At 42.3% G+C, this 25,378-nt stretch overlaps 1 protein-coding gene across 1 annotated transcript in view; it reads right to left on the reverse strand.

Moving 5' to 3' along the window:
* LOC110305029 (uncharacterized) overlaps positions 1-25,378 on the reverse strand; it is a 124,410-nt gene that overhangs the window by 95,216 nt on the left and 3,816 nt on the right. Inside the window, 7 exon segments of the mRNA XM_021176772.2 lie at positions 1,210-1,276; positions 4,841-4,877; positions 6,693-6,751; positions 14,011-14,096; positions 19,526-19,595; positions 22,637-22,774; positions 24,059-24,165. Coding sequence (XP_021032431.2) covers positions 1,210-1,276; positions 4,841-4,877; positions 6,693-6,751; positions 14,011-14,096; positions 19,526-19,595; positions 22,637-22,774; positions 24,059-24,165 — 564 coding nt within the window.

A 25,378-nucleotide genomic window follows, 5' to 3' on the forward strand; every position in this document is an offset into this window, starting at 1 on the left:
CTGGCCCTCTGCTAGCTCATACTGTGTAGACTTAAGGTGAGAATCTAAATGAGTAAGTAAAGGCCTTCTAAAATCTAAACCATTAGAATATGAAACTGAATGTGAGCTGATATTAAAACTTAAGCACAAAACTTCAGAAATTAATTTTTTACACTGTGGTTATTGAATTTCTACTTGTACATGCTTGTAACTATTTGGGGAAAATGTATTATTTGGTTGTACCGATTTTTTTTATTATTTTTTAAATTGAAAATAGGTTCTTCTTCATACAATACATCCTGGCCACAGTTCCCTCCCCTCCACTCCCCCCAGTGCCCCGCCTCTCCTCTCTCTGAGATCCACTCCCCCTCCACTTCCCTCAGAGAAGAGCAGGCTTCCAAGAGACAACAGCCAAGCACAACAAAACAAGCTACAGTAAGACTGAGGAAAAACCTTATGGTGAGGCTGGACAAGGCCACCCAATAGGAGTAGAAGAGTTCCAAGAGCAGGCAAAAGAGCCAGAGATGCACCTGCTCCCACTGTTAGAAGCCCTATAGAACCACCATTGGCGGACAGTTTTGAAACCAAAGGCAGCATCAGCTGTGACATAAAATTTCAGTTTCCTTACCACTTTGAAACATGAATATAATGAAAGTCACACAAGTAAACTATTTTTTAAAATCTTTTTTCCATTATTTTATTTTGTGCATATGAGTGTGTGCCTGCGTGTACGCATGTGCACCCCGTGCATGCATGATGCCTGTGGAGGTCAGAAGAAGTCCTTGGATCCGGGAGTACTGGAGTTACAGGTGGTTGGGAGTCACAATGTCGATGCTGAAGCCTGAACCTGGGTGCTCTGCAAGAACAAGTGCTCGTAACACTGAGCCGGCTCTTCAGCCCCCAGTTAAAAGAAAAATTAAACCACAATAATGCATGTTTATCCAAAAGTTCCTGGCTCAAATTTCAGATTGCTCTATTATAAAAACCACTCCTCGAGACTCTCTTTCCATTTTTCACACCCGATTCAAGTCTCACTGCACAGAGTAGCCACTGCCTCTGTCACGACTCAAAGTAAAACAAAGCAACAAGAGACCCAGCTAGTCATAATTATATAAACATTTCTCTCTGCTGGCTTTCACATACAATGATAGCAGACCATTGCTGGGTGTAAGAATATATAGTTAAAACAATTCAGAAATAGAAAATGAATTTCATAGAGGGGCATCTTACCTTGGTATTCAAGCTAGGTTCGTCTTCTACTTCTATGGGCTCAGAGTTATTAGGTCTGTGGGCAAAGCTTAAGAATAAAAATAAACAAGAGGAGGGGAGATTTGGTTATCAGTTATCTGTGCCATTTCTTTATGAGCTATTTAAAGTTGATCTCTGTTAAAACAAACAAACTAAGAAACAAGCAATCGCTACTCCTGTCTTTCTTAGTTCTCTAACCATTGCTTAGAGGTGGATCATTCATATATCCATGACAAAGAATGGTACTCCATATGATTGACATCTCAAAAAATGTGTCTTTACAAATTTCCTCCATTGAAGGCTGAAATGAAAACCCAGCTATTGGCTTACACATAGTTTTGCTGCCTGAACTGAAAAAAAAAAAAAAAAAAAAAAGGCTCAAATAGTTAGTGTTCACTCTTCGATGTCTCCCCCTGGTTAACAACTGCAATTCATTCAGAATTGGACATCTTGATCCTTCATAGTGCAAGCCATAGACTGAAAGATGCCAGGGTATTGTGTTGCCTTAAATCAGCATAGAGTCTCCCCAGAAGTGGAGGACAGCAGTTAAAAATCACATGTCTATATCGTTACCATATTCTCTTCAGAGAAATTAAAACATTAAAAATTATTTAAAAAATACAATTTTTTTCAAATAACCTGGATTTTAAGATCTTCACAAACAATAAAAATCCCTCATAGGCTCCTCCACACCCCAGGGAGAGAACGTGGGGGCCCTGGTGGTAGAGCATCGAATTCTCCAGGAATATCTTCCCTCCTACACACTCCACTCCCCAATCCCCCTTATTCAGGGTTTAATCATATTCTCCTGTGACAATGTAGCATGATAAAAATATCTCTCACATTCTCAAAGACTTGATTTGCTGTACCTCACAACGAGAGTTAATACTGTACCTTTTGGTCACTTAAGAGTACAATCCTGCTATGTCCTCACTCAGCCTATTTGTGTAACCTGATTTTAAGAGAACCGTGGGACCATCATCGTTCCTTGGCTTAGATTTCCCAAGTAATCCACTTTTACAACCTATGCTGATGCAGGGCTAGAGTCTCAAGTTATAGACGCTCCCCTGCCGGGCCCGGATGGTACATGCGCATCATTTGCTGAAAGCAGCAGATAAGAAGTTGAGTGCAATCTTCGAGAGTAAACATTGACCATAAATGTTAAACACAGCGTTTGGATACTGGCTGATAGACTGTGATGTTTGTAGTACTGTTTGTCATCTGGGTCGGTTGGTGTCAATGACTCTATCTCTGTAACACTGTCAAAGATTTCTATAAAATGTCCATGTCACCCCCATGTGATGCTTTCTGTGCGGCTCAATAAAGACAGGAAAGAAAAAAAAAAAAAAACCTTTGTCAAGAGTACTGTGTCAAGAGATCCACACAGGGTGAAACACTCAGGCCCATGAAGTAGAGAATTCAGTAATGAGAATATTATTCATATTCCTATCACTGGACTCGTTCGTGATTCAATGACTCCACAGGGAAATGTTTTCACTTCTTTCCTCAATGAGACACCAACGCATGACTGGTGACTCGGAGCCGCTCACTAATGCACTTAATCCACACTTTCTCTGACTATACACCTCAACCCTGTGAAAGCATGCATTCCTGAGGGAAGAGTGGATCGACTCAAACCGTTAACATTACAGTCCTATTTCTCGAGCCTGGCAAACACCCTGTGTGGAGTCAGCACCCTGGCCTGAGCTTGGCCTGGCAGGACTTCTCTAGGCCACAGATTCAACTTGCCCTGTCCTAGCTGACTGGGTATGAATTATCCCTGGAGTGGATGAGAGATCTGCTACCAGTACAGATGCTTTAACTAGCTCAAGTTATTTTAGCCCTGTTTAACAGAAGTCTTGAATTTTGTCCAGAACTTATTTCTTTTTTAAAATTTTCATTTATTCTTCTCTTACATGTTACATCCTTATCGAAGTTTCTCCTCCCCCCTCTCCTCCAAGTCCCCCCCGCCGGCCTCCATCTCCCCTCTGAATTCTTTACTCTATATGCTCTTCTAGATTCTGTGCTAAGGATTTCAAATGACCTTTATCACATATGCTACAATCCTCAAAGTGCTCAGCCCTTTTCTAAATCTGTGAGCACCACACACAAGTTGTCCCTGCACAGACCCTGTCTGTTGATGCTGTTGTGATAGCCTGGAGTAAGTTGCACTATTCCCATCTTTACCCTCTCCACTGGGTGTTTCTATATTCACCCACCATATTACTAATCTAGGGGACAGCCCTACCAGCCATAAACTTAACAGTCATTCATTGCTGCTGCTTGGGCATGGTGGCACACGCCTTTAATCCCAGCACTTGGGAGGCAGAAGCAGGTGGATTTCTGAGTTCAAGGCTAGCCTGGTCTACAAAGTGAGTTCCAAGACAGCCAGGGCTACACAGAGAAACTCTGTCTTTAAAAACCAAAAAAAGAAAAGAAAAGAAAGAAAGAAGGAAGGAAAGAGAGAGAGAGAGAGAGAGACAGAGAGAGAGAGACAGAGAGAGAGAGAGAGAGGAAGGAAGAAGCCATTTCAGAGTCTTTTAGCCCCAAGCTCTCTGACAGAGCAGCCAAGTTTCGGGGGTGAGGTTGATTCTAAACGCAGGTTCAGGTACCCACAGGTAGCTTGATTAGTACCTAGCATTCCCTAAAGTCATGAAACTGAACATGCAAAGGAACATTTAGCACTGAGATATAAAAAATAATGAAAGAGAAGCCGGAGGAATAATCATTCATAAAAGCAGTATGTTCATTGGAAAGGAAAATAGACTAGAAGAAAGACTGATATGGGAGTTCATGTTGGTAAGTAGAAAGTCAATGAAATTATCTCTTAGTGAGATTTTTGAGTATTATTTACACAACATGTAAATGTTCTTCACTTCTAGTAGAATAATTATTTATCAATGCTATGTGCTATGGCCAACGTTAGTGAGAGCTTCCTTAAAACCCTTAACTACTAAAAACAAGCCAATGGTTACCAGTACAGTGTAACAACAAATTATTAGATTATGTTGATGCAAGGAAGAAAAAAAACTCAACACAGAATCTAAATTTGACTTTCTGCATTGGTGACCTGCATTTTGGCTCTTTTAATCTATGCAGAGGAAGAAGAGACAGTGTCATAGAGTTATGCAGGAAGATGGTCAAATTGTAGGTCAGATACATATCAATGTCAGAATCGTGAGCAAGTTAATCTGCCTTCAGAAGATAGTGACCAATTATGGAGGACAAGTATGTTCTTTCCTTGTTTGTGGTATTGATTGTTTTTTGGTTGGTTAGTTCTTTTTGGTTTGTTTGTTTTTTTTTGTTGTTGTTGTTGATGTGTGAGACAGAGTTTCTCTGTATAGCCCTGATTGTCCTAGAACTCACTCTGTAAATCAGGCTGGCCTCAGATTCACAGATCCGCCTGCCTCTGCCTCCCGAGTGCCTTCACCACCTAGCAGGACAAGTACATTTCACCAGAACACTTTGTATACCTTCTGTGATGGCTCTGAGATGGCAACTGTTATATGTACATCACACTGAATCTAGCCCAGGGAACACACAGCGAAAACTAGTTTCTTTTCTCTGCACTCACTAAAGACTGCCTTAAACAATTAAATTAATCAAATCTTACCTTGTTTTAGAGTAGCATTCAGGACATGCATCTACTTCTAAAGATAAAGAAAGACTACATTTTAAATCAACAAAAATGACCAGAAAATGAAGAAAACAGGAAGTGTAATCTTTACATGGCATGGCCAGGGCATCCTTTGTAGCACGATTCTCCTTAGAGCTGTAGCTGGTGAGTGTTCTACCAGGAAGACCAACGAGGCCAGTGACAGTGGCCACTGCATTAGGAGCTCTTAATTGAACTTCTTAAGTATTTCAAATAGAAGGTGGGGAAAAGAAGTGTCACGAAAAGTCATCTACGACAGTTAAATGCCTCACAGTCACGATGGAAGCCTGCCAGACTGACAGCCAACTGTGCTGCCAGCAAGGGCAGTGCTGAAACTGGCTGTGTCGAATGGCTCTGCAGCTTTCTGGACCGATGACACTAGGGACAATTGTTCTTATTTTGTTATTACAAACACAACTTCTCTAGGATTTCATTCAAAACTGTGCTGTGTAAGATCAGTCTGTAGGCACTGCGCAGCAAGGTGGGAGGCTCTCTCGAGTCTCTCTCCCTGTGGCTGTCCTGGGAAGACGCTAATAGCCACTTCCATTGCTTCCAAAAGGAAATATCTCACAAAAAGAACACTCCTTTATTTGTTTATTCACTCTTAATGAGAACCAACAAACAGGTGCCTTAAAGGATATAAGAAAGTTGGTATCATATAGGAAAAAAATGTAAAAATAAAATTATTGGAGTTGGAAGGATAGCTCAGCAGTTGAGAGCATCGACTGCTTCTCCAGAGGACCTCAGTTCAGTCCCCAGAACCCACATCACAGCTTACAGCCATCTGTAACTCCAGTTCCAGGGAATCTGATGCCCTCTTCTATGCTCTAAGGGCACATGATATGCACATGGTGCACAGGCATGGACAAGGCACCCAAACACCTTAAATTAAATTAAGTTTAAATTAAAAAAATACCAGAATGTGGCAATAATTGAGTGATGGTGGCTTTTAATTGTCAACTTGACGCAGTCTAGAATCACCTAGGCAGGGTATCTCAGTGAGGGCTTGTCTAGATTATGTTGCCCTTATGGCCAATCTGTGGAGATTACCTTTGCTTTGTTGACTAAGGTGAGAAGACGCTACCACTGTGGGTGGCACAATTCCCTGTGCAACAGATCCTGACCTCTGTAACAGTGGAGACAGAAGCTAAACACAAGCATGCGTGCATCTTCTCCTCTCTTCTTCTCACCACAGACTTAATGTAACCAGTTACCTCAAGCTCTGGCTGCTGCCAACTCTGGACTTATAAACTAAGATAATGCCTTTCTCTTCTAAGGAGCTTTCCCCAGGGTATTTTTAATCACGGCAACAGGAAATGAAACAAGGACAAATGAGGTCTCTATAATCAGAGACCTTCTCCCCCACCCGTCCCCCTCATTCTACTTAGAGAAAACAAATGGTTGGACTCTAGTATTTTCCAGAACAGAAAATATACTTATAAAAGGAAGGTTACAGACTCAGATCAACAATAGCGTAACATACAAACATAGACACAGGCACACACACACATACACACTCCTGCACACAAATACAAACTTAATCTGTACACTGATGTCATAAATGTTGCTTTCCTGATCAGTCTTAAAAACGAAAGACTTTTTTTTTTTTTAATTAGGGTTTCTCTGTGTAGCCTTGGTTGTCCTGAAACTCACTCTGTAGACCAGGCTGGCCTCGAACTCAGAAATCCGCCTGCCTCTGCCTCCCGAGTGCTGGGATTAAAGGCGTGCACCACCACGCCTGGCCCTGATCAGTCTTTCTTGCTCCCACGTGATCAATGCCAGGTGGACTTGAGTTAATCAGAGGGCTTACCTGAATTGCCATCTGCACACATTTCAAGTTCCTTTCCTTTGTGTTTTGAAGCAGTTTGGCTTTTACAATGTGTAAAAAGTGATAAACAAAATTACTAATTAATATTTTAGTAGTTTTATGGAAAGTATCAAACAATGACATTAAACAATTGAAGGCTTATTTTATAAATTATGAAAATGACTATTATGAGGTGAAGCAACCCGAGTTCCTTCCTAAGATTTCAATCCAAGAATAACATGTAAACATGGTCATGAGTCACACACAGGTAATAAAGCCCGGACAGACGGGACCAGTGTGACGTCATAGGAAGCGCCAGGACTGTCCTCCAAACAAACACGGTTCTCTTCTGCTGTGTAAGTTCTTCTAAGAGATAAGCATTTTGTTGGCTTGCTTTACCATGGACCATTCAAGACCTGAGGTGTTAAAAAGCACAAGCAGAGAAATAATAAAGAAACAGCGTGCTTTGCTCTAAGACTAACCTGCTTTAGGATCCCAAAAAGCAGATCACAGGTTCAGACAACAAACACTGGGGCTGGAGACATGGCTCAGCAGTTAAGAGCACTGACTGCTCTTCCAGAGATCCTGAGTTCAAATTCCAGCAACCACATGGTGGCTCACAACCATCTGTAATGGGATCTGATGGCCTCTTCCCGTGTGTCTGAAGACAGCTACAGTGTACTCATATACATAAAATAAGTAAATAAATCTAATACAAAGCAAAACAAAAGCCAATGTCTGCACTTACCAGAAATCTCTAAATTAGATTACCTGTTTTATTTTTGTGATGCATAATTCAGAAGCGTTAAGATAATTATTTGTAACTATAAATTCTCATTACCTTAACATGATTGGCAGTGATTCTAACACTAATGGATCACAACTATGCATGGAAAAATAGTAAAAGCAAAGACAGGAGCTGGAGGGATGGCCACTGTTCCTCCATACTGAGCCACATTGCTTGTCTATTGACTGGTCTGTTATTTTGAGAAAGAGTCTCACTTTTTAGTCTGGTGCCCTGGAGCCCAGAGACCTGCCTACCTTTGCCTTCTGAGTGCTGGGATTACAGGCATGTACTGCCATATCAGGCCTCTGATCAAATTCTTGATACACACATATGAACGCACAGTGTATCACCCACAGAATGATATTTAATCTCATGACAACTGGGGAAGAGCGACAGGTTCCCTGGAAGAGATGCGTTACCATCTACAACCGATCATTTGAGGGACCTTGGAGATGAACACAGTGAGGCATCCCACCACTGAGACTTCACAGAAGAAAGGAAACTTCCTCCTGAGTTATCCAAACCCCTCAAGTTTACAATGGAAAAGCAAGGGAATCCCTGACTGTCACCACGGGTGCACAGGCTAATGTGGATTCTGAAAGGAAATAAAACTTGAGACCTGTGATTCATGTAATTTATGTCAAATAGCCCAAAGAGTTGTTTGTGAGCTTTGAAACCTGGGGCTGAGAACATAGCAGAACATACCAGGACATGCCCGGGCAGGCCCATTGTTAAGACATTCCTGAGGCTGCTTAGCCATAAAGATAAAGAGAATGACATGCCCAACTGGCCCGGCACCACCCTATCTCCCACCCTTCTGACCTAAGTTAAATGTTAACAGGCTGCTAATGTTTAAATGGACCAATCATGTGAAACCGCACCAATTCCTCCCACAGCTCCACCCCTTTTCTATAAAAACCCCTAGCTTTCAAGCCTCAGGGTCGAATCCACTATCTCCTGCGTGAGATACGTTTCAACCCAGAGCTCTGCCATTAAACGGTCGACACCTCTGTCTCCTGTGGGAGATACCTGTCGGCCCAGAGCTCTGTCATTAAACTACCTCATGTTTTTACATCAAGATGGTCATCTGTTCGTGATTCTTGGGTGCACGCCTAATCGGGAATTGAGTGGGAGTTTCCCCACTAGGTTCTTTCAGATTCCACATAAAGTTTGGGGTTGTGGAGAACAATGAATCTGTGTGCTGTATGTGGCTACATCTGGGAGACCTAGATAGCTGCTCAGACTGGACCAGTTCCTGGTCTTACTTTTCTGTTGCTGTGATAAACACCATGACAAATGGCAACTCATTAAAAAAAAAAAGTGTCTAGTGGGATTTATGGATTCAGAGGGTTAGCGTTCATGATGGCTGGACTTGGATGATGGAGTTCATGGTAGCAGCAGCAGCTTAGAGCTCACACTTTCTTTCTTTCTTTCTTTCTTTTTCTTTCTTTCTTTCTTTCTTTCTTTTCTTTCTTTTCTTCTTCTTCTTCTTCTTCTTCTTCTTCTTCTTCTTCTTCTTCTTCTTCTTCTTCTTCTCCTTCTTCTCTCTCTCTCTCTCTCTCTCTTTCTTTCTTTCTGAGATTATAATTGCAACATTTCTCCCTTTACTCTCTCCAAACTTTTCCATATACTCTCCCCATTCCTCTTCAAATTTATGGCCTCTTGTTTTATTATCACCACACAATGCATGCATGCACACACATATGCACACACACACATGCATACACAGTCATGCACACACACACACACACATGCATGTTCCTACATTTAGCCTGATCCATCCTAATGCTAATGTTACTTGTACACATGCTTTCATGGCAGGCCGTTTGGCCCTGGACATTTGTCCTGGCGTCCTCCCCTCCCTGGGAAAGGCTACCTTTCTCACTCAGCTTCCCTCAGTTGCCTGCAGCTCCTTGTGTTTGAAGCCTCATGGGTTTTTCTCCATCCACTCTGGCACACCCATTGCTTTGTTCCCTCTATCCACTCTGGCACACCCATTGCTTTGTTCTTAGTCAACTCGTATTTGGGCAGTCACTCGCATTTGGTGGACTTTATGGACTTTATGGATGTGGAGTCTGACCTTACTAGGAGATACAATATTAAAGCAAACTCCCTGGTCCTCTGGCTCTTACAGCCTTTCAACTTCCCCTTCCCCAGTGTTTTCAGAGCCTTAGGTGTGGGGCTTGTTTTATAGATGCATCCTTAAGGACTGAGCTCTACAACCCTGCCATTTTGATTGGTTGTGCTTTTCTGTAGTTATCTCCATCTGTTGCAAGAGGACATTTTCTTAATGAAGGGTGAAGACTACATTTATCTGTTGGCATAAGGACAAATGTTTCTAGATTGTTGTTAGGGATTGTGCTGGTTTAGTAAGATAGTGGTTGTAGATTCTCTTCCATGATCTATGACTTCCCTAGCACTAAGTATTGCGCTAGGTTTCCAGTCCTAGGCATGGTTTCCCTCTGGTTGAGTGACTCTTAAGTCTAATCAGAGACTAAGTCCAGGCAGAGCAACTATTGCTTCACTAAGGTCGTCGTGCCGTGCTGGTAACTGATGATTTGCTGGCAGCAGAGCTGGGTAGGACTGGTGGCTTTCTCCCTCTTTGGGAAGCTTGCATGGTGGCTTCTGGTTCTGTAAAGGCTCAGGGAAGAGCTTTCAGATCAGTCCTCACTCAGGGGTCTCTGGGTTCTGATTCTGAAGTGCATGGTATTTTCAGTGATAGAGACTTACCTTTTACCCCTGGGGAATCAACCAAGGGCAACAGCAATAGAATATGTTTTGGTAATTTCTTGGGACAGACCTGGCCAACAACTCAAAGGAGGGTTCTCATGTCTGCTATTGGGGTTTTCTGTAGGTGGTCTTTGGCTCTTAGAGGGTATATCATGAGCCGAGATGAGAAAGTTCATTGAAACTACATATGCATATTTATACAATGAATTGAGTGTATGGTGGGTTTTTAGGCAAATGGTTCATAGTATGGCTCCCTGAGACTTCGCAGACATCTTTACTGTTAATTTACCTCTCCCCTCTCTCTGTATGTATCACCTTCCCCTCCAAAGAGCCTTTCATTCCCATTTCCCCTATCAGATCACTTGAATCCTGCTATTCCCACTCTTCCCCAAACCCTCTTCCTGGCAACGATTGTCTTTTAGCTACAGGCTACGCACTCATATCTGAAGATTTGGGGCCAGGAGCCTCCAATGAGAGAGAGCATGTGACATTTATCTTTTTAAAGCTAGATTATGTCACTCAATGTGATCTTTCCTAGTGCCGTCCATTAACCTGACAAGCTGGTGATTTCCTTTTTCTTTACAGCTAAATAATATTCCATACTGTGTGTGTCCACATTTCCATTGTCCATTGCTGGTTACAGAATATTGAGGTTGTTTCCACTTCCCAGCTATTGTGAATATAGCAGCGATGACCATGGCTAAACAAGTATCTGGGGAGCAGGACGCTGAGTCCTCTGGGTAGATGCCCAAGGGCGGTGGGTCTGCACCTTGAGGCAGATTATTCTCAGCTTCCCGAGGAACTGCCACACTGAGTGTCATAGTGGTTGTCTGTGTTTGCACTCCTACCAGCAATAAGTCTTTCCCTTTCCCTACGTCCTTGCCAGCGTGAACTGTCATTCATTTTACTGATCTTAGCCATTCTGATGCCAGATGAAACCTCAAAATAGTTTTAATTTGTATTTACCTGATAACTATGGCTGTTGAATGTTTTAAAAAATGTTTCTCAGCCACTTGGGTTTCGAGAACTCTCTGCTTCGTTCTGCATCCCACTTTCTAGCTGGATTGTTTGTTTTCTTTATCCCTCTATCAAAGCTGTAACTGGTAGAGATTTCTTCCCATTCTGTAGCCTGCCACTCTGCCCTGGTGTTGTTGGCCTTTGCCACCCAGCAGCTTTTCCATCTCATAAGGTCCCACCGTGCATTAACTGTGTTCTTAGTGCTGGTGCTCTGCAGGAAGCCTTTTCCTGGGCCAGTGAGTTCAGGAAAACTTTCACTTTCCCGCCCATGAGGCCTTAGTTTGAGTTTCCTGCAGGGTGCTAAGTGTCTAGCTGCATTATTCTCTATAAAGTCATCCAGTTTGACCAGCATCATTTGTTGAAGATGCTGTCTTAAAACTCAGGTGAGCGGACTTATATCTGGTTCCTAGATTCCATTTCATTGATCAACATGTCTGTTTTATGCAAATGTCATGCTGTTTTTATTACTATATCTTTGTAGTACAACTTGACATCTGGGATGGTGACACCTCCAGCAGTTCTTTTATTATAGAAGACTGTTTTAGCTATCCTGGTGTGTGTCTGCCCACACATGTGTATGTTTTCATATAAAGCTAGGTTTTTTTTTTTTTTCAGTTTCTGTAAAGAACTGTGTTGGAATTTTGATGGATATTGTATTAAATCTGTAAATTGCTTTTGGTAGGGTGGCCATTTTCACTATATTAATTTTACCAATCCATGAACATGGGAGGTCTTTCCATCTTCTGGTGTCTTCAATTTCTTTCTTCAATGTCTTACATTTTTATTACACAAGCCTTTCACTTGTCTGGTTAGAGTTGCCGCAAGATATTTTTGAGGCTACTATTAAAGGTATTTTTCCCTGATCTTTTTCCTCAGTCTATTTGTCATTTGTTGTGCTGCCTACTCTTGTGTCAGCTTGACATAAACCAAACTTATTCCAAGGGAAGAAACCTCAATTGAGAAAATGCCTCCATGAGATCCAGCTGTAAGGCCTTTTCTCAGTTGGTGATCAGTGTGGGAGGGCTCAGCCCCTTGTGGGTGGTCTCATCCCTGAGCTGGTGGTCCTGGGTTCTATAAGAGAGCAGACTGAGCATCCATGATGAATAGAGCACCTCCCCTCTGTGGCCTCTGCACCAGCTCCTGCCTCCAGGTTCCAGCCTTGCCTGAGTTCCTGCCCTGACTTCCTTTGAGATGAACAACAATATGGAAGTGTAAGCCAAATAAACCCTTTTTTCCCTAATTTGCTCTTTTGGTCATGGTGTTTCATCACAGTGATAGAAATCCTAAAGGCTACTGATTTTTTTTTTGTCTGTATGCTAATTTTGTATCCTATTATATAGAAAGCATTTGTTAGCTGTAGAAATTTCCTGGTGGAATGTTTAGGGTCTTTTACCTATAAAGTCATATTACCTACCAATAAGGATACTTTAACTTCATTTCCTATTTTATCCCCTTGGTCTCCATCAGTTGTCTTATTGGTCTAGCTAAGACTTCAAGCACTATATTGAATAGGTATGAAGAAAGGATCTGATTTGTTCCTGTTTTACTGGAAATGCTTTGAATTTCTCCATTTAGGTTGATGTTGGCTGTAGGCTTGCTGTAAATTGTCTTTATTATGTTGCGTTATGTCCCCTGTATCTTTAGTCTCTCCAGGACTTTTATGATGAAGGGGTGTTAGATTTTGCCTTTGTGGTGGTTTGAAAATGCTTGGACCTATTAGGAGGCGTGGCCTTGTTAAAGAAAGTTTGTCATCACTGTGAGAAGGGGCTTAGAGAGCTTCCTCCTAGTTGCCTGAGGATGCCAGTCTTCTCCTTTGGAGCAAGATGTAGAACTCTTTGCTCCCCCAGTGCCATGCTCCTGCATTGATGATAATGGACAAGTCTTACCCACAGTTCATGGGTGTGAAGATGTGGGCCAATGCTGCAATAGAAAGGTCTGCATGACTCTGAGTGTGAGGGAATGTGCCGGGGCTCAGGCAAAGGTCAGAGAAGTAAAAGCAATTTGCACAAATCCACTAAGTACAATGACAGAGTGTAAGTGCATGAATGATACTGATAAGCCGGAAGTCAGCGCTGAAGGAAGCAATGGCTCCCTGTGGCCTCCTGCAAGCACGTGCCACCCTCCCCGGGTCAGGAAAGACGGTGGACGTTGTTAATGGTCCCAAGTCACACGCCCAGCAAATAGGAAAGGATGCAGCTTCCCTTCTTTTATGGTACCTATGACTTTTATATCCAATCAAAGTATTTTCTTCTCACAAATACACTTCTCAGAGGAAAAAGTAAAGAAAAATCTGACATAATTGAATGATCTCAATTAATAGCCATTCATGAATAACATAGCATCAATATTCTTTAAAAAAATTTTCCAAGCATAACCATTGCAAATCATTTCACCGCCAACTTGTAGGTGGACATGTGTGAGAGGAGTCTCGGAAAGTGAAACACAGAGCGGGCCCAGTCAGCTCAGGGCTGGTCTCTAACAACCAGTGGAATTCTTGGAGACCCTTTTCACTGCTCTAAGCTCTTATGACAAAAACCAGGCAGCAAATTGCAAATATCAGGCAGGTTTAAAGGGGAACACAAAACATCATACGCAGTTGTTTTTCCCACTCTGAATAATTGCTGTTACAATTAACTCATGCTTTGGTGGCGTGGCTTTCAGTAACTACTAATGCTTGCGGATGGGTTTCTTCTTATCAGTTTAATAGGACTCAGCTACTGTAGCCATCCCATGATACCCCACCCCAGCTTGTTTTAACTAAAGGAATGTACAAGCAGCTAGCTGTACCTCCCCAGCTTGTCAACTGCATCTCTGTTTTCCTCCATCCTTTTGTTGTCTTCCTTGAAGGGGGGTGAACATGGTACAAGGTCATCCTGTTAGAAAAGAAAAGAAAAAATCCAAGCGCTCACTCACTTACATGTTTCTCAATGGCACAGGTGTCTTATGATGGACCTGTGACTGCAAGCATGGGGCACAGGGCAAATAACAGAGTCTCTCCTCCCTCCAGATGCTGCTGCCCCTACCATGAAGGGCCACAGAGTGACCCATAGGGGCCCATGCGTCTCAACAGGCTGTCTTTCAAAGAAGTCGGCCAATAGATGCTCCAAGGAGTCCAGTGGTTCCTAAGGGTCCCAAGCACCTACCATCCCTGCTCACACCTCCAGACTCCCTGTCTCTCCTGCCCGGGGTGGCAAATGTCCTGAGTTAAGGAAGCCAAGTTTCAGGGACATGCACTGTGAAGAGTTTTCTGATGGCTCCAACACTCTCTAGAGGTTATGGAAAATAGTCATTTACTTTTAATTGCATTTCAGGTGTCAGGGCCCCTGGTGCCTGCACCTGGCACTCATGTTCCCAGTGGGACCCTGGAGGAATTTAAAGTGTCGCTTGTTAGATGGTTTAAGGTGTTTGCATGGTTTCAATTTACATGGGTTTCTCTTTAGGAAAATCTAGAAGTTTCTCTTTCAGTGATATCTTACCTTGGTTAGTATTCTGCTAATAATACTTTTCTTATGCCTTAATCCTTTTTTAAATTAACATGGAGTAAAAACATTCATTGTTGCTGTAAAGAACTAATTCTGGCCAGGCAGTGGTGGCGCACGCCTTTAGTCCCAGCACTTGGGAGGCAGAGGCAGGCAGACTTCTGAGTTCAAGGCCAGCCTGGTCTACAGAGTGAGTTCCAGGACAGCCAGGGCTACAAAAAAAATCTCGAAAAATCCAAAAAAAAAAAAAAAAAAAAAAGAACTAATTTTGCTAGCCAGTCAAAGCTAACTATGATTACCTCAAAACAGTGACATTTCTAATAGATAGGAACACAAATTGGAAAAAAAAATAGGACCTCCATATTCCACTTGGACAAAAAAAAAAAATGGCAATCAAAATTCTAGAAAGTAACATGCAGTGTGTAAAGGTGCATTTGATGACAGAGTGCACAGCTTGGGAAGTTTAGGAAATGCTAATCTCAATTCCTAGCCTAAGATCAGAGTTGAAACACACAAGGAATCCTGTTCAAGCCTTCTTTCCTATTGATTTCATTTCCTTGGTTTCTCACTTATTTATTTATGACACAGTACCTCAAAATAAATCATCTGAACCCACATGACTTTAACACTAAGAATATTTTTTAAATTTTGATGCATAATTACTAGAATAATCCACACTGTATTACTTTCAAATCTACATATGGAAATCCAGTTGACAATTCACCAGCTCACATCTAAGAATTTTGAAACGATTCTAACACATAAAAGAATCCTATCCTCTTGGTAACATAAGCATGGGGACCCTGAAGCCAAGCAAGATGAAGCATAGGGAAGCTGCAGGCAGAGTGACAAAGCGGTGAGGGGTCTGCTAGCATCCAAAGACTCGAGAATGATGCAAGGAATCATATTCCAACCACTGCAGAGTGGGCACTACAAAATCTACAATACCAAACATTTCAGAAATCCATCATTTGCCATACAGTAATTGAGTCTGTACTTCTAGAACTGATAAACCTTAGGTAAACATGAATTGTTCATTTACCTGAAGAGATTCAGTCATGCTCAATGGAATGAGCTAGAAAACACAATGCAATCACTTTGTAATATGAATTTTGAGAACCTGATCATAAATGTCTAAATTTCCAGGATTTTTTCCGTCTGTCCCAACATAGAAGTACAGAATACAGAACAAGCTCTTCTACAAACATACATGACACTAAAATAAAGTGGGTTTTATTTACTTCATTGTTCTATAGTTTTAAGCAAGCAATCCCAGTGAGCATGCCAATCAGTAGGTCGACAGAGATTCCCATCCCCAGAATCTACAGACAGCCAATAGTTTAGAAGGAAAGGGTGGCTCCTGGTAAGCACCGCCCCACCCCCTTCCTTGAAATGCTATAGGAATTTTGCCACATTCTTTTTGGCCCTTTGATGATCTAGCAGTGTGCTTCAATCTATTTTAAGATTATTTCTGTCTCCTATGGTTTAATATTGTTGTTATAGCTCACTCATGTGCACACACACACAGGTATCTATACAATACATACACACCAAAACAAACAAACAAAACAAAAACTCTAGATTCAACTGTCAGTTTTCTCCAAGATAAACAGCTTATTGGCCAAAAAATACCCACATGCTAAAGTCATTGTGCAGATGTAATTCATCGAGTGAATGGAAGCAAAAGCGAGCTAGTTCAGCTGTCCAGCAACCTGACAGAGTAGATATGAAACTAAAATACACGTTTATGTATATATGTGTATTGTGTACATGTAATACATTTCCCAAGGCAAATAAAAACCTTCCCCTTCAAAGAATTCCCACAAGGAAGAAAGGATTGTCACAGCCTTAGACACTAAGGAATTAAAAACTAACTGCCCGCATTAGAGTTCTGAGATTCCCAGTTTGGCCCCTCAGCAAGAGGGGGTTCCCATGGGGAAGGATGTGTCATCCAGCAAGGGAAAGAAGGGCTTCTGCTTTAACGGTGCCTGCTCCTGAGGACTGAAGCCAGGGAAGCTCTTGTTTCTCAATGACTGCAAGAGACCACCGAGGGTCCTTGAATAACTTAACATGGCAGGGGGAAGTGCCAGCTTTCTTTTCAACATGGGCACTTCATTCCCTGCCTTTACCAGTGACCCATGACTCCTTTTCAGACACACTTGTGTAGATGGAAACTTACGTTGATGGAAAATCCCAAAAGCTAACAGAATTAATGATGTCAGCCTCAGCTTTGGGAAGAAGATACAGAGAAATGAATCTGATATCTCTGTGAGAATTAGCTGTCATCATGTCTAATGCAGAAGCAGAGAGGGAATGAGGCACCCCAAAATTACAGGTGATCTGAACCCAAATAGCAGAGGGACTCAAGAGAGGCACAAGATCCTGCCGCCCCAGGAAGGCCACAGAAAAGTAAGGCATCCATGATTCCTGCTACCTGAGAACCTAGCAATCCCTCTCATTCACGGCATCAGGAAAGAAAAGCTCAGGTGAGCCTACCGCTTGTCTCTCTCTGCCAGAGCCCAGTGTGTGAAACAAGTGTCCACTTGCTCAGACACGTCCATGCCAAGAGTATACATATCAGCAGACACCTTAAGGGTACACAGTGACCTACTTTCCCCAGGCTGAAAGAACTCAGGAAGTTTGTGCAGCCTTTTATTCTAGAATAAAGCCTGTCCCCTGTGAGACCCCAGAGCCTCAAGAACAGCTTAAGGGCAAAGCCAGTTACCAGTGAAAACAATGAGATCACAAAGCTCTCTAAAAACAAGAGAAAAACCTCAAGTACAAAGCCAGCTCCTGCTCTAACTCCATCCATAGCAATGACCTCACTATGGTTTAAGCCGTTCAATGTTTCTCCTTTAGGTGCGCAGACTGTGACCATATGCAGTGATTACAACTTCACTGGAGTTTCCTTTCAATCTACTCTGATGCTAGATTTCTTCTCGGACTTTATATTAGTTTGCTTATATGTTAATATTTATTTTCACAATGCAGAGGGTCTATTTCTTAAAATCCTAAGATAAAAAGGATTGCCCCATTACAAATCCAGGAGGTCCTTGAGATTCTAACAGAAGTACAGAAGAAAGCTTGTGCCATTATTAGATTGTGCTAAGTGCAACTGTGCTGCACCAAGTTCCTGACAACTTGGGCAATGCATCCTTGGACCTCTGTGATTTACACACCCAAATTAAATGTAGATTGAACTCTATGTACATTTTAATAATTTCTATCAAACCTTCATGGAAACCAGGCACCTCACACTAAAAGGCCATTACCCTTCAGTGTTCATCTTGGGACCAGGCATGACATCCTCTGATGTCCTGAATAAGAACATCCTTCCTACCAGAGCCACAGCCTTTATGAGGGTCCAGAGCAGACGTTCTCAACCCTCTAGTGCTGCAACCACAATTCCTCGTGTTGTGGTGACCCCCAAGCACAAAATTATTTCTGTTGCTACTTCATAGCTGTAATTTTGCTACTCTTATGAACCATAATGTAAATGTCTGACATGCAGGATGTTTGCTATGTGAACTCTGTGAAATGGTCATTTGAGAACTGCTGCTCTCCTAGATGAGCAGGATCAAGATTTTTTCAGTCCCTGAGTAGACAGGGTCACATCCCTACTCAGCGGTGAGCCAGCTTCAGAAAACAGGTTGTCAGCCATATTCAGTCCTTACTATCAAGGGATAAAAGCCTAGAAGGGAAAATTAAGGCAGGATACAAGACGGGAAACTAAGAGAGCCCTGATCTGGAATTTGAGAGCAGTCAGCGGACCCAGGCTGCCCAACACAACTCAGTCAACTCAGTATGAAGACTCTTTCTTTATAGAGGGATACGTGTTCTGCACAGGCATCTCAAATAACAATCTTACAATAGCAATGAACCAAGCTTAGACCTAAACACGTGTGAGTTTCCAGCTTACTCTTACTGTATTCCAGCTGTTCACAGGTCCGGGACCTCATAATTTTATGAACTTCATTTACAGTCAAAGTATATTTCTCAGTTGCCTCTGGCCCAGTGCAGCAGGGATTCCTTTGACCTTGTGACTTAAGGGCATTTTCTTATCAGCCTCTATTTAGCCCAGTGCACACCAGGAACTATTTGTTGTAAGATCTCATTTACAAAAGATTAAAAAATGTTCTTTACCATCTGTTTTAGGATTTGTTTTGCTATAATAAAACATCAAGACCAAAAAAGAAATTAAAAAAAAAAAAAAAAAAAAAAAAAGCAACTTGGGCAAATAAGTTCAATTCCATCTTACAGTTCCCAGGAAAGCCAGGGCAGGAACCTAGAGGCAGGAACTGAGGCCAAGACGGTGGAGGAGTGCTGCTTTCCAGCTTGTCCCAGCTGCTTTCCTATAAACCTCAGGTGCTCAGGGGCGGCACCACCCACAATGGGCTGGGCCCTCCCATGTCAATTGTCAGTCAAGAAAATGCCCCACAGACTGGCCTTCAGGCCATCTAATGGAGGCATTTTCTCAGAATTCCCTCTTCTCAGATGTGTCTAGGTTTGCATCAAATTAAAAAACCCAACAAGAACCACAAAGCCCTGAACAATGTTACTCCAGAAGCCAGCAAGGGCTGTTTATAAAACTAACAAGTACGTCTCCTTGTCCAGAAGCCCACACCGTGTTCTCAGAGCACTGTCCTCTTCCTCACTGAGCCCCTCTTGGCCTTGGTGCTTGAGCATAACATTACGGTAAATTTCCCCCACTCAGAGCTGAGGACTGAACTTAGCCCTTGTAGTAGCTACGCAAGCACTCAGCCACTGAGCGAAATCCCTGAACCTCCACTGCAAACATGTCAGCATCGCAAATGAGCTTGTACCTTGGTATCAAAATTGTGTCTGGCCTCTTTTGTTGTTAGCTCAGGTCTGGGACCAGGGCCTTGGGAAAGCCTGCAGAGGAAAAACTACAGTGAGAGTGGGTCCTAAGAATGGCAAGCCATCCAGGTGGCAGACGGCACTGTTAACACCCTTACATTTTATCTGTAAGTTCTGTTGCAGGGGGAACATATATATTCATGTGAGTGTTAAGTGCCCAATAGGCCAGACAAGGGCACTGGAGCCCCTGGAGCTAGAATACATGATGCTGTGAGCTACCTGGAGTATACTTCTCAACCGGAACAAAATCAGCTCCTCCTCGAGAGCAGTGCTAAGCCATCTTGGATCCTTTCCTTCCTGACTTTCTGTCTGTCTGTCTGTCTGTCTGTCTGTCTCTCTCTCTCTCTCTCTCTCTCTCTCTCTCTCTGTTTGGGGTTTGTTTGTTTGTTTGTTTGTTTGTTTGTTTTTTGAGATAGAGTCTAACTATATATCACTGGCTGGCCTGGAACTCACTGTGTGGACCAGGCTCAAATTCACAGAGATTCACCTGCCTCCTGCCCATCCCAGTGACGGGATGGTGACAGTGTGTGGGTGTGTGCCACCACACTCAATATATGGCATTTTATATTTGTCTTTATATCAATTCTGAAACAATCAAGCTTGCAATTTCCTCTTTCTGCTTCTACTTCTCTCAACCTAAGAAAACAGTCAAGTAACAGTCTCTCCAGGCTCTACAGCAAAGGGTGACGGCCAGTGCACAGTCATGGCCTGAAGGGAATTTGTGTGCACAGATTCATCTCTAACAATGAACTGAGGCGCCAGTGACTGGTTCTTGTATCTTTTGCTACCTGAACGGACTCAGCTGAGAAACCTCTTGAAAATGTTCATTGCCAAGGACCAGCCCTGGAAGTGCTGAAGTGGGATATAGGGTAGGACGATGACTGATGCTCTCTGGCCTTGTAACTCTCTTACTGTCTGGGGGTCAGAAGCTGATGGCCTCTGGAAATTTACCTCTCTCTTGCCATTCCATGGCTAAAAGCTGCTTACTTCTGGTAAATTGACTCAAGCTGATAGCAGCAGGGCAATTAGAAAAAAGGCTTAGTTTCTCTCTAGCTCAAGGGCCCTTCACTGGCCAGGCTAGAGGAGGGGAGTTTGTTAACTCTTTGTGAGCCAGAGAGAAAAGAACAAAAATAAAACGGAGAATTCAAGCACACACATAGACACACAGAGACACATGGACACATACTTTGGCCAGACTGGACCACCTGTTTCAACATACATTCATATGTTCATGCATACACACACATACAGATACCTACACATGTATGTTTGTATATACAGACAGACAGACAGACAGACATATTACATACATGCATTTGTTGGATGGGGCTGAGCCCTAATAGTTACACTTTATTTCTTCTCTCTGGCCTTTGTATACCTTCTTAAACCAAAGTTCTTTCTAAAAGACCTCATGATGAAGTGTTACACAAGAGGGGAGTTACAGAACAGGGTGGATAGTTACTTCAAAGCAGTGTTCACTCTGTAAGCTGTAAGTTCAAAGCAACAGTTTCACATGGCCTAGCTTTATCCCAGTGCAAACCTGTGGCTTTATCCTTGGATTTAATTGTTCCAAGCCTGCATTCTTTCCTAGTGCAATTGGCCCGTGATACATAAAGGCTTACAGCGCTCTATTTGTGCCCTCAGTCTATAGGGGTTTGGGATTACCTGTATTAATCTAAGAGTTCTATAAAATCATTATGAACAATTGTGAAATCATTAATTCATCTAAACAGCATTATTATATGAGAGTACATCTTCATATTGATCTGCAGGAAATGTTGATGCCCAGCAATCATTAGTCTATGTAATAGTGACAGAAAAGGCATATCAGCAGCAAGAAGCAATCCTGAGATGAAGTCTCTGATGACCTTGCATCTCAGAGGACACCCACCACAGCCATGCAAAACAATGGGCCATTTCCAGACAACTCACTCACTAGCTCCAGCCTTTCTTAGATGGCTTCTGTCAGTTAGCCAGAAGCCTACATGTAGAATTCAGATTAAAAACTGTAAAGACGAGGGGCTAGAGAGCCGGCTCGGTGGGGAAGAACCCCTGCTCTGGCAGAGGACCTACATTTGCTCCCTGACACTCACATGGCACCTCCAGTTTCAGAAGATCAGATACCCTCTTCTGGCCTCTGCAGGCCATCAGTCAACAATGCAGGCAGAAAACGTGGAACTAATTTTTTAAAATGTCAAAGGATGGTATTGAGGGAGACAACTCACAAGAGTAGATAACCACATTTTCTGCTAAATTTTATATTAAAAGACCAACTAGATAATTAGACAATTTAAAGATGGGATACTAGGGCTGGAGAGATGGCTCAGTGGTTAAGAGCACTGACTATTCTTCCAAAGGTCCTGAGTTCATGAGTTCAATTCCCAGCAACCACATGGTGGCTTACAACCATCTGTAATGGGATCTGATCCATTCTTCTGGTGTGTCTGAGGGCAGCTACAGTATACTCATATAAATAAAAATAAATAATTTTTTTAAAAAGATGGGACATTATCTATATACTCATGTGAGTCTTTAATTGTAATGAAAGAGTTCCAATGTTAAGGACAGAGGACTTAACATTCCTGAGACAGGAGTTGAGCATACAATGCAGTGGTAGAACAGACCTAGCATATGTGAATCCCAGTTCAATCCCCAGCCCCGCCAAAGTAAAGGTCCTCTGAGAGCTCTGTACCCTTTGCTACCCCAACCTAGTCTAGCATTGTACTTAGTTTCTAATGGATGAAGTCAACTAACTCAGCCATTCCAAAAGTCCCCAGAATGAACTGTGTATTTTCTTTTTTTTTTTTTTTTTTTTTTTTTTTGGTTTTTCGAGACAGGGTTTCTCTTTATAGCTCTGGCTGTCCTGGAGCTCACTTTGTAGACCAGGCTGGCCTCGAACTCAGAAATCCGCCTGCCTCTGCCTCCCGAGTGCTGGGATTAAAGGCATGCGCCACCACGCCCGGCTGTGTATTTTCATTGGATATATAAGTATGAATGGTTATAACTATGAAAAATATCTACTTGAAGTTATCCTGTATTATAATAGAAACACTTACACTTGAAAGGTTTCAAAGACAGCGTAACTTTGTGCAGTAGCTCCATAGATGTCCACCAAAGATGCATTGGCGCCTTGCTGGAGAAGAAGGCTGATCATGTTTTTAGACTGAGTTCTCACAGCATGTATAAGGGCGGACCTAAAAGAGCAAATGGAACATCACCCTGACACACTTACCTTACTTTGTTGTTATTGCTTGTTTTTTTGTTTCCTTTTGTTTTTGAGACAGGGTCTCTCTACATAGCCCTGGCTGGCCTGGTAATCACTATGTGGACCAGGCAAGTTCCACCACACCAGGCTTCCTGACACACATTAATGAAGTTATACAAACAACTGTTCAGCTATGTCTCACCACGTTCCTGTCTTGGCTGTGTGTTAGAGTGGTCATTAGTAACTAAGAACAGACAGAAGCACTGTGAGGAAGGTATTCATTGACCTTCGTTATCTTCAGGGCTGAAAGGGAAGACCCAAAACTCCCTGAGCCACCACTGTGGCTTGGGAACCTTGTTTTTCTGCACCATGGCTTTGAGATAAGGTCCTCCTCTGCCTCTGCCTCTGCCCCCCCACTTCCTGTCATTGGTGCCTGTGAAACTGTGAAGCAAAATAAATCTCCCCTCCATTAAATGTCTTTGTTCAGACTAGTGAATAGCTGAACACATCCATATGAACCATAGAAAGATGGGGAAAGCTGAGTAACATCTAACAATACACAGACATTTAGAGAGAAAAACTAACATCAATATTCTTCAAACAAAACAACACAGAGCAAAGAGCCATCAAAGATGCAAAGTGATTTCCAAAAACATTTCTCATAAATATAGCATTTTTTTAAAAATGTAGAGCTGGCAAGGTGACACATGCCTTTGATTCCAGCACTTGGGAGGCAGAGGCAGGCAGATTTCCGAGTTCAAGGCCAGCCTGGTCTACAAAGTGAGTTCCAGGACAGCCAGGGCTATATAGAGAAACCCTGTCTCAAAAACAAAAACAAAAACAAAAACTCAAAAAAGAAGAAAGCGGGGAAGGAAGGAAAAATAAAAATAAAAAAGAAACAAGAAAAAAATGTATAAAAGACAGAGATGGGAAATATTGTAAAATTATTTTTAAAAAATTCACCAGAATCTTAAACGAGAAGTCACCACTTCCAACAATAAGACAAATACAAAACTATTTTTATCTAATATAAAATCTTAAGACTAAAAGGAAATTGACTCAAAATAACAATCAGTTGATATTAAAAAGAGATGTGAGCCCTGCTGTATGCTGAAGGAGACTAAGTTGAACAGTCAATTTCTATCTACCTGTTCATTTGTTTTAACATGTTTCCTATAAGCATGAGTTAAATTCTTATGACTTTCACATTGATGCTTTATGTGGTTGTAGCCACTCTAGAACGTCACAAGGATTTAAGAGTTTTCACAGATACCTCTTGCAGTTATCCAGGGCGTTTATGTTGGCTGCAGCCTGCAGTAAGAGTTCCACCATCTCCTGTTTGTTTTCTAGCACCGCAAGTATAAGCGGTGTGTAGCCATTCTGTGGAAATGAAAAGCAATTTCCAACTCACAGTTAAGTGTTTCTCAGTCAGCTACAAATCTACTAAGATCCTGCTAAGAAAACCAGCCCTTTCTAGAGATCACCAGACACCATACACATCTCTGACTAGAGTTCCCCAGACTCAGCCCAGCACTCTCAGATTCTAAGAACTCAGCTCTTATCAGTGTTTGCCATAAAAGGCTTGGCCAAGCAAGTCAGAGTGGGAAAGGATCGAAGCACTGTTCTTGACCAGGTTAAGATGATCCTGCCCGGAAGATGACATAGTGGCTGCATTTGGAAAATGATGCAAGGCTGTGTCTGTTACAGACCCTTGAGGAAGAAACCCTGCATTTTGAATAATTCCTATTGTCATCTTTTTGTGGGGACATTTGCTTTGAAGAAACCAACATACTGTTTAGAGAGTTCCAATAACACGTTTCTACCAAGTCATGAGAGACACACATTTGATCCTTCCAAAGTCATATGATGCTGCTCCAACGTGGGCCACTAAAGATCTGTATTAAAATTCACAGGCTAGCCGGGCGTGGTGGCGCACGCCTTTAGTCCCAGCACTCGGGAGGCAGAGGCAGGCGGATTTCTGAGTTCGAGGCCAGCCTGGTCTACAAAGTGAGCTCCAGGACAGCCAGAGCTATAAAGAGAAACCCTGTCTCGAAAAAAAAAAAAAAATTCACAGGCTAAAAACAAACAAATAAAAGGGCTGGAGAGATGGCTCAGCCCTTAAGAGCTCTGACTGCTCTTCTAGAGGTCCTGAGTTCAATTCCCAGCAACCACATGGTGGCTCACAATCATCTTTAATGGGATCTGATGCCCTCTTCTAGTTTCTTAAGACAGCCACAGTGTACTCACATATATAAAATAAATAAGTCTTAAAAATACATTTCACGCCGGGCGTGGTGGCGCACGCCTTTAATCCCAGCACTCGGGAGGCAGAGGCAGGCGGATTTCTGAGTTCGAGGCCAGCCTGGTCTACAAAGTGAGTTCCAGGACAGCCAGGGCTATACAGAGAAACCCTGTCTCGAAAAACAAAAAACAAAAAAACCAAATTAAAAAAAATACATTTCACAGGTTTCCAATGAAGTCTGATTGCTCAGTACAGGCAAAAGGTTGGTATATGTATATAACCTAACCTCAGCATATTCTACCTCACACAGAACTAGAACACAGTATTCCTTAAAATGCACTATCTAAAATT

This window comes from Mus caroli, unplaced genomic scaffold (assembly GCF_978045245.1).
Source record: "Mus caroli unplaced genomic scaffold, Mus_caroli_1 scaffold_13, whole genome shotgun sequence".
NCBI lineage: Eukaryota > Metazoa > Chordata > Mammalia > Rodentia > Muridae > Mus > Mus caroli.